At 34.3% G+C, this 14660-nt stretch overlaps 1 protein-coding gene across 1 annotated transcript; it reads left to right on the top strand.

Moving 5' to 3' along the window:
• The first annotated feature begins 12923 nt into the window (after positions 1-12923).
• On the top strand, positions 12924-14320 carry LOC131155372 (uncharacterized). Its single transcript, XM_058108446.1, has one exon. It carries the CDS (start codon positions 13133-13135, stop codon positions 14138-14140), a length of 1008 nt encoding a protein of 335 aa, XP_057964429.1. The 5' UTR covers positions 12924-13132; the 3' UTR covers positions 14141-14320.
• Positions 14321-14660: the final 340 nt, after the last annotated feature.

The following is a 14660-nucleotide window of genomic DNA, read 5'->3' as shown; positions in this document are numbered from 1 at the left end:
AGATCCCTGTGGAAAGATTATAGACAGACACAATTTACAGAGTACGGTATCGTTGCTATACATAGATAGAGTGCAATTACATATCTCAGATAGTATGTGGGTACCGTCTAACTGAACTCGGAGAGGATGCAGCTCTCTAGTACACTGGGTAGAGGGAGCCGGTTAGACGAGGTAGCATCCAGTCCCGCGCTTAGGAGAGGATGCAGTTTGGACGGGCTGAGGTAGTGTAGAGTATATTAACTTATCTGGAGGGCTGACCAGATAGAGTCCCGCCTATGGGCCACACAACCCTATCATGAGGAGTCAAATCATGGCGTACAGAGTCCCAGGGATAAAAACATAGTTATATATATATATATATATATATATATATATATATATGTTTACAGTTTTATAGTATATGATGAGTATAGTATGATATTACCAGTATGAAAAGTAGAAAAACAGACGATACAGTATGTTTTAAATTGTGAAAGAAAGATATGTTTTATAGATGATTTATTACAATGCAGTTCAATTATCATTTTTAAAAGTATCTTTAACTTAGTTGTCACACACTAGTAATAGCATATTTCCACTTACTGAGCGTCAACTCACCCCATTACTTTACCATTTTTCAGGCGAACCAGTTAGGCGAGCAGATCAGGCTCGCGGATAGGAAGTAGATAGATCACCCTGGTTGTAGGGTGAGTTTTTGTCCGAGCTGTATATTTTGAGTAGATGATACTGGAGGGGTATTTTTGTATGATTATAGTTTGTATATACTGAATTCTGGTGTTGTTTGGTATATATGTGAATGGTTGTATGATTTGTGTTTCCGCTGCTTAGGTATAAATGTTGATACTCAGATATAAAAAAATAGTATGAATTTTGAGGACGTTACACCTACCCTTCGAAGAGAGCAGACAAACAGCACTAGATCAGTGGGGTTTTTCCCGCTCTCCTATCTGGAGCTCCTGAAAGGTTTATAAAATTTTAGGATGAGACACCTCTTAGTAAGGGAAATAAACTAATACTAGTGTGTAGTAACATGAGTATTCCATGCTATACATATACCATACACAACATATTCAGTAACAGTTTTATCAAATCTGGGAAAACATATACATATCATCAAAACATGGTAGAACATACTACATTTTCATAAACATATTTCATCTCATATAATAATAATACAAAAACATTCTTGGTGGGTTAGCTGGCTGTTGTCATATATTACCCCTACATGATTGGGTTGTGTGGTCCGAAGGCGAGACATGACAATGGTTGGCCGACCACTGTCAAGTCAAAAGTACAGTTTATAAGTCTGATAGGTCTGCCAGACCTGGTCCGTACACTAAGGGCACTTACACACTTCTTAAAAACCACATCGACCATCTAATCTCACACCACTTCGTACAACGGCGTTAACACAGATATCATGATCATGAAGATCATGGACACATAGTAACAGTACCGTGCAAGTGTTAGCGTAGACCAAGCCAACCAGGTTCTGATATCATATAACATATATAGAAATTGTGATACATGGATATCTCATATCATTAATTATCAGATCAATCATATCATTTTGCATATATACGTATATCATGAAAAATCATCGACCCGTACGCCGGTATTACACATTTTACCATAGCTCGGCCTGTACGCCAGCAAATCACAACACGACTCGTACGCTGGCAAATCAATCCATAGCTCAACCCGTACGCCAGCAAATTATATCATAGCACAGCTCGTATGCTGGCAAATCACATTCATAACACGGCCTGTACGTTAGAAAAATATATCCATAGCTCAGCCCGTACGCTGACAAATCATACACATAGCACGGCACGTATGCCGGAAAAACATGCAAAAATCTCGACTTGTACACCAATTTTTCGTTATAAAAATTCGTATTATAATCACATTTCCAGAAAACAATATTTCAAAACAATTTATACTCATGTCACACTAACAGGTTTTCTGCATATTCAACATACCATCATTTTCAACAGTGTTTTTTTAAATATAAATCATATATATGAACATATTTACTTTCCTAAAATCAAATGCTATATATACTTACATTTTCTTAAAAAGAACTAGCTTAGTTTATCCCCTTACCTGATTCCTGAAAAGCCCCTAAGGAAATATGTTCTGCACCCACAGGGTTCCCAACTCAACACCCTAGAAATAGCATTCCCCAGAACTAAAGTTCAATATTTCTACGCATATAACACTTCCTACAACTGTCAAATAACCAAATACTGACTAGAAAGCCTTACCCTGGATTTAGGATGGTTTCCAACTCAGCTCCAATGACGTTCCGCTCTGGCAAACTTGCAGAAAACTTTCCCAGGAGCATCGTGGTGGCTTCAGATTGTTGAACCGGCGGAAATCCAACCCAAAATCGAAGAGAGAAGGAGGAGGAACCGAAGGGTGAGAGAGAGAGAGAGTTCTGCGCAGGAGATTTCAGCCAAAAATGTATTTTAGGCCTATTTAAACTGTGGCCTTCGTCGACGAGTCACGTCACCTCGTCGACGAAGTCAATAGAAAATTCATCGACGAACTCTCCCCTTCGTCAACAAAATTCAAAAACCCCAAAATCATCCCCTCGGTATTTCCTCGTTGATGAGTCCTGTGGAAGGTTCGTCAACGAACTCCAACCCTCGTCGACGAGGAGCTAAAAAATTCCTCGGGATTTATCCTTTCCAAAATGTAATGTCGTCGACGAAGTCGACTGCCACTTTCTATTTTCGACTTCCATTTCTCTTTCTTTTTATTATTTAAATACCATTATTCTTCAAGTCGTTACAGGTTATCTCCATTTTTCCTTTAAATACATATTTTGAGTTAAATAAATGGTGGAGATAGTTAAACCGGTATTTTCAGTAAAACAGATATCGGGTATAAAATGACATGTTTTCCAGTAGTTTATATAATTATAATTATTGAATAAATTGTGTGGCATAAGAATTAATTATATTTTACTTTATAATTGAATCTGAGTATTTTTGTGGTATTATCGTGAAAATGAGATTTAGACTATTTGATGGAAATACTAGAAATGTGTTGATATATATTATTTTTTGGAATGGTTGAAAAGAATGCATGTATAGTAAATAATTATGGTGGTGTATATACCATGGATAGTTTTATCAAATTGTAAAGTATGGTTTAAGAACTTTGATGGACCATAGATCTCTCGGTACCGTAGGTACAATGATGAAGAGTTAATGCAACCACACGTCTCGAGGAGAGTGTTGGTATTGAATAGTCGAATGGGCCAGTGAAGTGTAGAGTTCCCCCTAGAGCCTAGACCAACAATGGAAATCCAGTCATACTAGTAGAGATTGAGTATAGTTGACTTAACTTGGTGGCAGGCAGGCCAAGGTTAAGTCCAGCCTACAGGCCGCATAACCCGTCATAGGGGGAAGAATGTCGTTTATCCATTCGGGGTGAATTCTTATATTCATATTTTGTAGATTTAACCAGAGTATAATAGAGTGAAGTATATGAAATAAAGCATATTTAACAGATTATAACAGAACAGAGTATTCCAGATATTACAATTCATAGAATATAGTTGCAAAGTATTTACAATACACAGCATATGGTTACAAAAGTATTAACAGCTTACAGTTTATAGTAATTATATAGGTGTGAGCTATAATTTGCATGTGAAAGTTATTTATAGTAAAGTATTAAATGTATTTACACTGTGGTATTACATGTAATTGGGACGAGGTAAACTCTCCACCCGAGGGTTTGCTAAGTAAGGTGAGTGCCCTGATAAGTATCGGTTATAGTCATGCTCAAGTTAAATGGGTAAGGTTACATAAGGTATTAGAGCAAAGGAGCACTACATGTTATGGGTGTAACGACCCAAAAAATTTTAATTGTGACGACCTGAATAATAATGGTATTTAAATAATAAAAATGAAGGAAAATGAAAACAATAACAGAAGGAGACAGTCGACTTGGCGTTCGTTGATGACATTACACTTTGGGAGTATTAACTAAGGGAAATCATCAGGTCCTCGTCGACGAACATAGGGGATTCGTCAAACAGGGTACAAGAGGGTCTCGTCGACGAAGACAAGTTTCGTCGACAAGAAGATACCAAGAGAGAGTTTTTGGAAGTCTGAAATTCGTCGACGAGGGTGCAGGTTCGTCGATGAACTTTCCACAGGACTCGTCGACGAGGTGACGTGTCTCATCGACAAATCTGGCCTTATAAATATCAAAATTTGGATTTTTAATGCAGAAATTTAGAAAAAAAAAATCACTCACTCTCTCTCTCTCTCTCTCCCTACGGTTTCTCTCAATTCTCTCTTCAATTTCGGGCCGGATTTTCGCCAATTCGAGGATCTGAAGCCACCACGACGCTTCTGGAGAAGTTATCTACATATCTACCTGAACGGATCATCGGTGGAACTCCGTTGAAATTCATCCTTGAGTTGAGGTAAAACTTTTTATGTCAAATTTGGTCTTGCTGTAGTTATAGGAAATGATATTCACATGAAAATACCGAAATTTAGTTCTGCGAGTTTTTGTTTTCAGTGAGTTGAACAGGGAACTCTGCGAGTGTAGGACCAAAAATTTTAGAGGGTTTCTTTCAGTGTCAAGTAAGGGAATAAACTAAAGCAATTATTTTCCATGCGTATTATTATTATTTATCAGTAAATTACTTTTTAGGAAAGCATGCATGATATTTGAATGTTATTGAGAAAATGTATGTTATTGGGAAAATACTGCTATTATTCGGAAAATGTGATTTTAGAATGAAATGTATGAAATTATTCAACTTGTGTGGCATCAATGTTATTTTCCATGAAAAGTAATGATATGACAAATATTACGAATAAAGCATGTTTTTTAGGAGTTATGAAAAGATATAGTATATTATGTTGATTTTGATAAGTATATGATAATCGATTATTTTCAGAATGATATGTATGAAATGATTTCGGCGCGAGGCCGTATATATATATATATGAAATGATTTCGACACGAGGTCAGATTTATGAAATGATGTTCGGCGCGAAGCCGTATTTATGAAATGATTTTCGGCACGAGACCATATTTACGAAATTATGAAAAATGCTATAATATCCTGTATTATATGTTATCAAAACCTGAATGTTAGTTTAGTTCAGTTTCAGGAGTTCGGTACCATAGCTTATAGATCAGATATCTATGTTCAGATTGGTGCTAACCGCCCCATGAGGGTGTGAGAGATGGATAATTAATGTGGCTTTCAGTGTAGAATGTAGACGTCCACCTGGCAGTCTGAACCAAGGTGTGGCAGGCCCATCGTACTTACAGACATTTTTGACTCGGCAGTGGCTGGCCAACCATTGTTGGGTCCCGCCTTCAGGCTGCACAACCCGTTATGGGAGGTAATACATGACATCAACTAGTTATTCATCCTGAGTATGTTTGCAATATTATTAGCTATACCAAACAGTTATGATTAGTATGATGTATTGGAAATATGAAAGTATATGTTTTGTAGTTATTAAATGATGAATGTTTTTTGGTATGAAGTGTACTATATATCTATATTATCATTAAGTAGTCATGTTGCCACACAGCTATATTTAGTTTATTTTCCTTTACTGAGAAGTGTCTCACCCCCGAACATTAAATGATTTTTAGGAAACCAAGAAAGACCGGCGGAGCGTGGCCACCGTTGAGTTTATCGAGTTACCCCATTAGGAGGGTAAGTCTTGTACTAGGATTAGGAGATTTTTGTTGGGGGATCGTAGATGTATTTTTGATACTTTGAGGTTGTATATATGAACACGGTATTTTGGGATTATAGTAGACTCTAGTATTATGAATTATTAGTTGATGGTTGTGATTTACATTTACTACTGCCTACGTTCCGCTGTATATGACAGGTGTTCCTGCTACCCACGGGTTCAGGTTGAGTATTTTATTTATTATGTTTCATATTATATTAAGATAAGCAGGTTGTTACATTAATGATGAAATAATTAGGAAAAATAATAAATGGAATAGATAAATAAAGAATAAGGAAAAAGGGAAAATTTTGGAAAGAAAAGCAGTAGACCTCATCAAGGAATATCCTGTCTTCGTCGACGAGTGTTTTTCTAGATATTGTCAACAAAGTTTAGTCCCTTGTCGACAAAGAGATCTTGAGTGAGCAGACTTTGGATTTTAAGTTTTGTTGATGAACTCAATATCTCGTCAACGAAGCTCCTCCTATGACTCGTCGATGAATCCTGTCTTCTCGTCGACGAGGCCACGTGGCAACATCGTGTATAAATAGATCCAAAGGTGCTTCCTTGCAAAGAAAACATTTTCCTCCATTTTTTCTCTCTCTAAAACGTCTTCTCTGCTTTCTCTCTAAATTTCTGGACTGGATTCAAACCGAATCAACAAATGGAGACCGCTACGGTGTTCTAGGGAAGATTCTTTACACATCTAGCGGAGCCTATTTCTAAACTGGGCTTTTTAGGAAATGCTCCAAAGTTGAGGTAAGGGTTAGGATTTTTAGTTTTGGGGTTTTAACTACTTATTTGAGGTTTATTGGTTGAGAAAATGCAGAAATAGTAAATTATTTGGGATTTATATGAATAAACTAGGATTTTTGGTTTCAGGGTTCAAGTGAGCGCCACAGGCATCTACTGGGGTTCCCGTTGGCGTAGTTCAAGAAAATAGGTAAGGATGAATATATATTAAACCAAGTTTTATAAATTAAATGGCTAAATGGATTATGTTATATTTATATATATATATATATATATGTACATGTTTCTATATGGGTTTAAAATGTCAACCGTTTAAATTATGATTTCTGAGCTTATGCCTGTTTTATTAGTTATGTATATGTGAAAATGGACTGATAAAAGTGAAAGAATTATCAGGGTAATTGTGTAAAAAATGAAAGGTATATTTTCAGTATATAAATGATAAATGTAGGTTGGCTTATTTTATAGAAAATGTATGAATTTTACTACTAAAATGTGTTGCATGAATAAGACGGAAATTTTATGTTGAATTATGTTATATGTATGATATGTAGGTTATACAAGGAATGCAATAAGAATGAAAATGTTATATGGATTATAATGTATGTGATTGTTAATGCAACCGTGTAAATGATGAACAACTAAAAGGAGCTGTAGACTAACTGATGACAGCTAAAAGGAACTGCAATAACAGATTTAGCGCATATCTATGTGGGCTAACTGATGTACAGTTAAAAGGAATTTAGTACGAATGTATGAAATGAAATGAAAGGGAAATGAAATGGAAATGGAACATGAAATGTGAACAATGTAAAATGAGAAAGAGTCACGTAAAGTGAAATGCAATGAAATGTCAAAACTAAGAACATGAACAGATGAGAAATGCAAGATAAATGACAGACAAAATAGTGTATTACAGTAGTATCAGTATGAATGCTAGTATAACATGGTACATTTATGGGTAGGGCAAAATTTTTGCCCAAGGGCTTGCTGAGAAAAACGAGTGCCCTAATAGATATCAAATGTAGCAGTAGGTTGCATAACGTATTAGGGTAGAGGGAAATTACTTGTTTGGGAGGGTAAATTTTCCTTATTCTTGGGAGCCTTTGCTAGTAAATCTTTGTATGAACTGTGTGAGTATGAGATTATTTTTTCACATAAGGGCTTACTGAGTAAGATAAGTGCCTTGATATACTTCAGTTGTGACCATTGGTTATCTAAAGTATTAAAGTAGAGGGGTGCTACTTGTATGGACGGGTAATCACCCCAATCCTTAGATATTCTCGTGGGTAAAATATTTTGCATGTGTTTGATCAAGTTCAGAAAGTGATTTTAGAAATTATGATGATGATTTGCAAATGATGAATAATATGTTATTTACAAACCTCATGTTGGTCACACGCTGATTTATTATATTGTTTCTTCCCTTATTGAGATGTGTCTCACCCGAATACAAATTTATCTTTTTTAGGACCTCCACGTGATCGAGCTTAGAGGGCTCAGAGCTATTATAGCATTTTTGAGAAAAAAAAAAAAAGGTATAAACTTGCGATAATATTTTGGGATGTATCTAAGTTTTAAGTTTTATGTTTTAAGTCTTCTGAGAAATCGATGGTTGTGAATATTAGATGTTGGAGATATGTTTATATGTAAATGCAGGTGGGTTAATGATTTATTTTGGAATGTTGATAGATGTAGAAAACTCTGGTATTATTGGTTAAGAATTGTAGTTATGTTTTCTACTGCGTAATTGTTAATGGAATAACAAGTACAAGAAAATGGATTACGTGGTACCCAAGTCCCACTAGGTGGGTTCGGGGCGCCACAAAGCACGGTTTATATAGGTATAACACATCGAACGAGGTTTTCGGGTTCGGGGCGTTACAATGGGCTTGCAATCTCCCCAATTCTCGGGAACTCTCGCTTATAAATAATGATATATGTGTGAATTAATATATGAAATGATCTACATTAAGACGGATTTATGAAGTAAAGGAAAGTTAAGTATTTTAAATTATAAGTGTGAGTTACAATTTATTTATGTAGTTTTCTTTAAAGTTAAATTAAAAGTTATATTTTATATACACTAAACTCATTGGCTACACACTGATGATAATTTATTTCATCCTTACTGGAAAGTGTCTCACCCCATTATTATCAAATATTTTTCAAATACCCTATGGAGTATGACAGTAATTAGAGTGCGCAACAGAAGCGTGGGAGGGGTTAGAAATAATAGTTTAGATTAATTATTAGATTTGTTATTTGTGGTTTATTTTAGAATTTTCAAGGATGTATTAAACTTGTTATTGGAGATATTCTTGTAATAAAAGGTTTTTAGTACTCTGGTATATGAATATCAAGGTCTTCCGCTGTGTAATTTTTTGATATTAGAGATTTATTTTTAAATAACACTCCAGACCCCAGTTTTGGGTTCAGGGCGTTATATGTGCATAATTCAATGAAAATCAAATTAATCAAAATAACCGAACAAATTTGATTGATTTGGTTTGATTAATTTTTCATTTAGTTCGATTCGACTTTATATTTCAATTATTCGGTTTTCATCGAATTATGGCGGGTGACATCATCCAATTACAAAAAATTCAAAAAATATATAAATAAAAATAGTATCACGTGTCTCAATGGCTAGCTGACATGTGGCCAACCACTTTGTCCAGCCGAACCCCTTGAATCGATATGCACTGGTTTGAATATATATATGAACTTATTAGCTTAGCAACAAAAGCTTTATAACTTTTTAAGTTACCTTTTGTAGGGATGTGCATAATTCGATGAAAATCAAATTAATCAAAATAACTTATCAAATTCGATTGGTTCAGTTTGATTAATTTCCCATTAGTTTCAATTTGACTTTGTATTTCGGTTATTCGGTTTTCATCGAATTACAGCAAGTGACATCATCCTATTACAAAAAAATTCAAAAAATAAATAAATAAAAATAGTGTCACATGTCTCCATGGCTACTTGACATGTGGTCAACCACTTTGTCCAATCGGACCCCTTGAACCGATATGCATTGGTTTGACCCGCCAATTTGTTTATTTAATTTTAAAATTAATTTTGATTTAATTTTAATTTTTTTGAAAATAAAAAAATTTGTAAAAAATTAGAAAAAAATATTAAAAAGTCGGAAAAAATATATAATTATTATTTGAGTTATTTTTATTTATATAAAAAAATAGAAAAAAGTATTAAAAATAAAGGAAAAAGTCTTTTAAAATCCCATAAGATTGCAGAAAAATGTTGGAAAATATTTAGAAAATTCTAAACAATTTTAGAAAAATCCAGGAATGTTTTTTAAGAACTTTTTTTTTTATTTATCAAATTTGATGAATTTATTATTTGTATATATTTTATTTTTGTGTGTGTGCATTCTAATTACTAAACAAAGGGTAAAGAAGTATTTCAGACCTCACTTATATTAGTTTTGATGGATTTATCTAATAATCCCCTCATTTGAAGGTATTATTAGGCATTCCTAAATTGCACCTTATCTTATATTTTTATTTAAAAATTTTAATATTTTTATTTATAAGGAGTTAATTAAAGACCGTTAGATTTAATTTATGGTTAATTTGGTATCGTTCATAGAACGGGTATGTAGGGAGTGCTAGTATCTTCCTCTCGTATAATTGAACTCTTAATTCCAACTTTGGTAAATGCAGATCGAGACTACTGATTCCTTAGCTTAGGTTTAGTCTAAAAACTAATCAACAAATAGTAATTATGTGAACTTACTCCACTTAGAAAAATAACAAATTATTGGTGACTCTATTAAACTTATAATATTAATATTCCTCGTCGTTCTGGACCCTTCTCCGATACGTTGCTATAATTATTGTTATAAATGATAATATAAAGATTTTTATGGAATCATAGAGGAAAGAAATAAAAAATTTCTAAATTTTAGTCTGAGAATGTGTGATTGTTCATATACTATGGAGTTAGAATAATACAAACATTTGCAGGAGTTACTTGCTTCTATAATTACTTGCTTCTACAATTTAGAAGCAAAGAATTATAGAAATTCTAACTTATTTTTATTTTTTGAAGATTGCTTATTTTTATTTTTTGAAGATTCATATTAAAAAATATGAATTAAAGTTTTTGTTATTTCTTATTTTTATTTCATGATTTCAAAATAATTATGAAAAAAGAAAATTTCTTTTTTAAATAAGAAAATTTGTTTTTTATTTTTTTAAAAATTATATGAGATTATATTTTGAATCATGGATTTTGAGACTCGAATATGATTTCACATAGATTTAGAAGAAACTAAATATAATTTTGCATTATATTATTTTATAATCCAAAAAATTATAAATTCAAAAGTCGAATCCGATCTCCAAACATAGAGTAAGAAGTCAGACATTTACAACATAATAAAAGAAAATACTTTACAACTTTCCTGTATAAATTTTTTAAATTTTTTTTAAAAAATAAGATAATATTTATGTAACTATTCAAATCTATACTATTTTAATTTTCTCGCATTGCTATTCATCATGGGAGGAGGTCGATGGAAGGGTCGTTTTCTCGCATTGCTATTCATCATGGGAGGAGGTCGATCGAAGGGTCGTATTGAAGAAAATAAGGAAAAAAAAAAAAAAAAACAACAATACCATATTATAGAAAAGGGGGAAAAAATAGTTACATAATGTGTAAGTTCCACGTCACCTATAATGCAAGTTGCACAAGATACTCATGAAGAATATTTTTTTAAACCAAAAAAAAAAAATGTAAGAATCGAAATTCATATTATGAACACAAATTAAATTAATCATTTTGATAAAAAATTTTAATTTTAGGCAACCCGTTTGGCTTTGAACTTATTTGACCAACATTTGGTTGATTAAAGTTAAACAATTCTCAACTTGTCTAGTAAAAAAATATTAAAATAAAAATTATTGCCCAAATACCCAACTCAATGTGAACTAAGAAACTTGATCTTGAACAAGAATTATTTGGTTATTGTATATTACAACATACCAAAAAAAATTCAAAATATTTTTCAAAATCTTGACATAATTAATCTAAATAGATTACAAGAATTAGGAATTAAAACCCAAATTCTCTTTCAAGCTAGACATCGCACTACGGTAGAGGGATAATCAAATTAATAAAGTTTTGTAGTATTTACAAATGTCAATAATGTTAAATTGCATATACGAATTTTGGTCAATTTATCCTTCATTGCCTATTAAAAATTACATAACATGCGTAATATGTCTTTATTTGAATTTTGAAATATTCATGTGTTACTTAAAACATTAACAAAACTATGAGTTAGCTATAGGTTACGTAATATTTTCATATTATACTAGTTTTATTTTTCAAACCAATATTTGTACAATATTTATATTTTAAAAATAAAAAATAAATAATGTTGAATATTCTTCAAATAATTTCATTCCAAGAAATGAACTTACTCAATTTACCAACCAAAAAATAGAACCTTCCTATATATTTGACTCAAAAATAATAAAGTTTTCAAAATAAGATTTCACAATATATTTGTAGGGGTGAAAAAACGGGTTAATGGGTTGGGTTCGGACGGGTCATAAATGGATCGAGGTTTAACGGGTTTGGATTGCCCCGTTTATTAATGAGTGACCACTATGTATACCCAAACCACCTGTTTAATAAATGGGTCATAAACGGATCACTCATTTAAAAAATATTATTTATTTATTTTAACAATTTTTACACACTTCATATAAAATGATGTATTTTTTTTTAAAGAAAAATACTTCATTTTATTTTTAAACGGGTCATATGCCTAACCCGTTTAATAAATGGGTCGAGTCCGAATTGATTTGTTTATAAATAGATCGCCTTGCATTAAACTAAAACCTGATTTAAAAAAGTGAGTTGGATTTATATATTTGGTTGTAGGATAGAATGTGGTTTTATTTTATTATATTTGGATTATTAAAATGTCGTTTTTTAAATTTAATATTGAGATTTTTTTACTTTTAGTCAAATGACAAAAAAAATATAATTTTGTCAAAAATAAATTGAGCTCCTGCCCATGGATTGAGCCGTAAATGGCTGACCACTCTAACAAAGCAGGCAATCTAATCATTAATCAACCATCCTCACTCCTCAATTTAAAATGTATTTTTAAATAAAATTATGGATGATTAATTAAACACACGTTAACCCATATGCAATTTGCACTAACTCAAAATCAAACGACAATTATACCCCATCCAGAACTATAGTTAAGCACTTAACCCTCATCTGACCTTCTGCCTCTGTCTTATTTTGACATTTTAAAACTCAATATTTTAAAAATACGTCAAACAACACCACCCATAACTGGCCGTAGAAAGATTGAGATTTGAGAGACAAGATCGAAAATATTTTTCACTTATGAGTTATGAATGCATAATTCAATAGAATAAAAATGGCGGCTACGTACTCAGCCCCTCTGCCATTTTTCAGTCAATGAGCTCTCTCTCTCTCTCTCTCTCTCTCTCGCCTTCCTTGCCCCTTCCTCCGCTTGAAACTACACTAGTTTCTCCATGACCTATCTATAAATCCCACCTTTTCTCCCTGTACATCTTTGCTTTTTCCATCTCAAAGCAAAAGCCAGAAAGAATTGTAGACGACCAAATCAAGCTATGGAGATGGAGGTGCTTCCTCCTGTGGACTTCAACTTCGACAGTGCTTGCTCATCTCCTTACATTACCGCACCTTCCAGCCCCCAACCCTTCGGCAATTTCTTCCTCAGCGCCCCCACCAGTCCACGCAGCTCATCCGCTGCCGCCTTCCTCCGCCAATTCAACGACCTCTCTCTCCTCACCTCCGCCGCCACCGCCATCGGCACCGGCGCTTCATCTTCTCCGACGCCTAAGTCGAAAAATAATCTCCATAATTGTGACGAGGACGACGACGGCGACGGTCAAGAGGATTTTGCGTTCGATTTCAGCGGACAGTTGGAGAGACCTTCGCTCTCCGCCGACGAGCTCTTCGACGGCGGAAAAATCAAGCCCCTGAAACCGCCTCCGGAGCGTTCTGATTCGTCGAGTCTCAACAAATCAGAATTCTTGCGGCGGCGAAAAGAAGATGCCGCGTTTCTTGCGGCGGAAGAAACCCGGGAGAGAAGATCTGCACGGAAAGGGAAGCACTCGCAATCGCAGTCGCAGTTGCCGTTCCGAGTCGCCGATTTGCTAGATTCTCGAACCGGAACCAATCGGTCCGGTCCGAAACAGCCTTCGTCCTCTTCTAATTCTTCTTCCGGTTCGTCGAGTTCGTCGGCAATGGCACCGCTGTCCCCGAAAGGATACAGAAAATGGCGGCTGAAGGATTTTCTGCTGTTTCGGAGCTCTTCGGAGGGTCGGGTGGCGAGCAAAGACGTGTTGAGGAAGTACTCGGCGTTGTCGAAGAAGAGCGAGGACGCAAGGAACTCGAGCTTCCGGTCGGCCGACGGAGAGGGCTCGGTGTCCGGTTCGCGGCGGAGAGGACCGGTTTCGGCTCACGAGTTGCACTACACAGCGAACCGGGCGGTTTCGGAGGAGATGAGGAAGAAGACGTTTTTGCCCTACAAGCAGGACCTACTGGGGTGCCTGGGGTTTGGGCATGGTGTGAAAGAGATTTCCAGGGGCATTGGGTCTTTGACACGTGGATGATCCAGATCACTCGATCTGTCTGTCTCCTCTTCCTTTTTTTTTTGGATTGTTCCATATACATATATACTTTTTTTTTTTGGTAATTTAGGTATGGTTGTTGATGGGGTAATTTTTTGTTGTTAATTTCTTCCCCCCAACAAATGGAATTCGAAAAATTGAAGGACCACCCAGAAGAATTAATGCTGTGTCCGTTGGTTGGTATATGCTTATTCTGGGGATGCATTGAAGACTTGAAAGTATTTCCCAAAAAAAGAAGATAACGTTCATATGTTTTAAAAATAAATTCAATTACGTTGGTCTTTAATTTCATTCTCATCCATTTTAAGTTGTGTCAAATTTGCAGTATAAATTTAAGATTTTGAATATAAATTTTTATGTTAGTTTAGATTAAACTAATATAATTTAATATTAGTAGGGCTAAGGATCAATTCAAGTAAAGAAGGTTGGATTTAGGTTCAATTTGCATGAAGATTAATTTTTTATTTATTTGTGAGCAGGATTAAATTCTTCCTTGATTCGG

The sequence above is a fragment of the Malania oleifera genome, chromosome 5, assembly GCF_029873635.1.
Source record: "Malania oleifera isolate guangnan ecotype guangnan chromosome 5, ASM2987363v1, whole genome shotgun sequence".
Taxonomy (NCBI): Eukaryota; Viridiplantae; Streptophyta; class Magnoliopsida; order Santalales; family Ximeniaceae; genus Malania; species Malania oleifera.
Note: the sequence above shows the minus strand (reverse complement) of the source record. Positions and strands in the feature narration are given on the sequence as shown.

Coding starts and splice junctions, on each gene's coding strand:
- LOC131155372 (XM_058108446.1), top strand. CDS start 13,133: ATGGAGATGGAGGTGCTTCCTCCTGTGGACTTCAACTTCGACAGTGCT.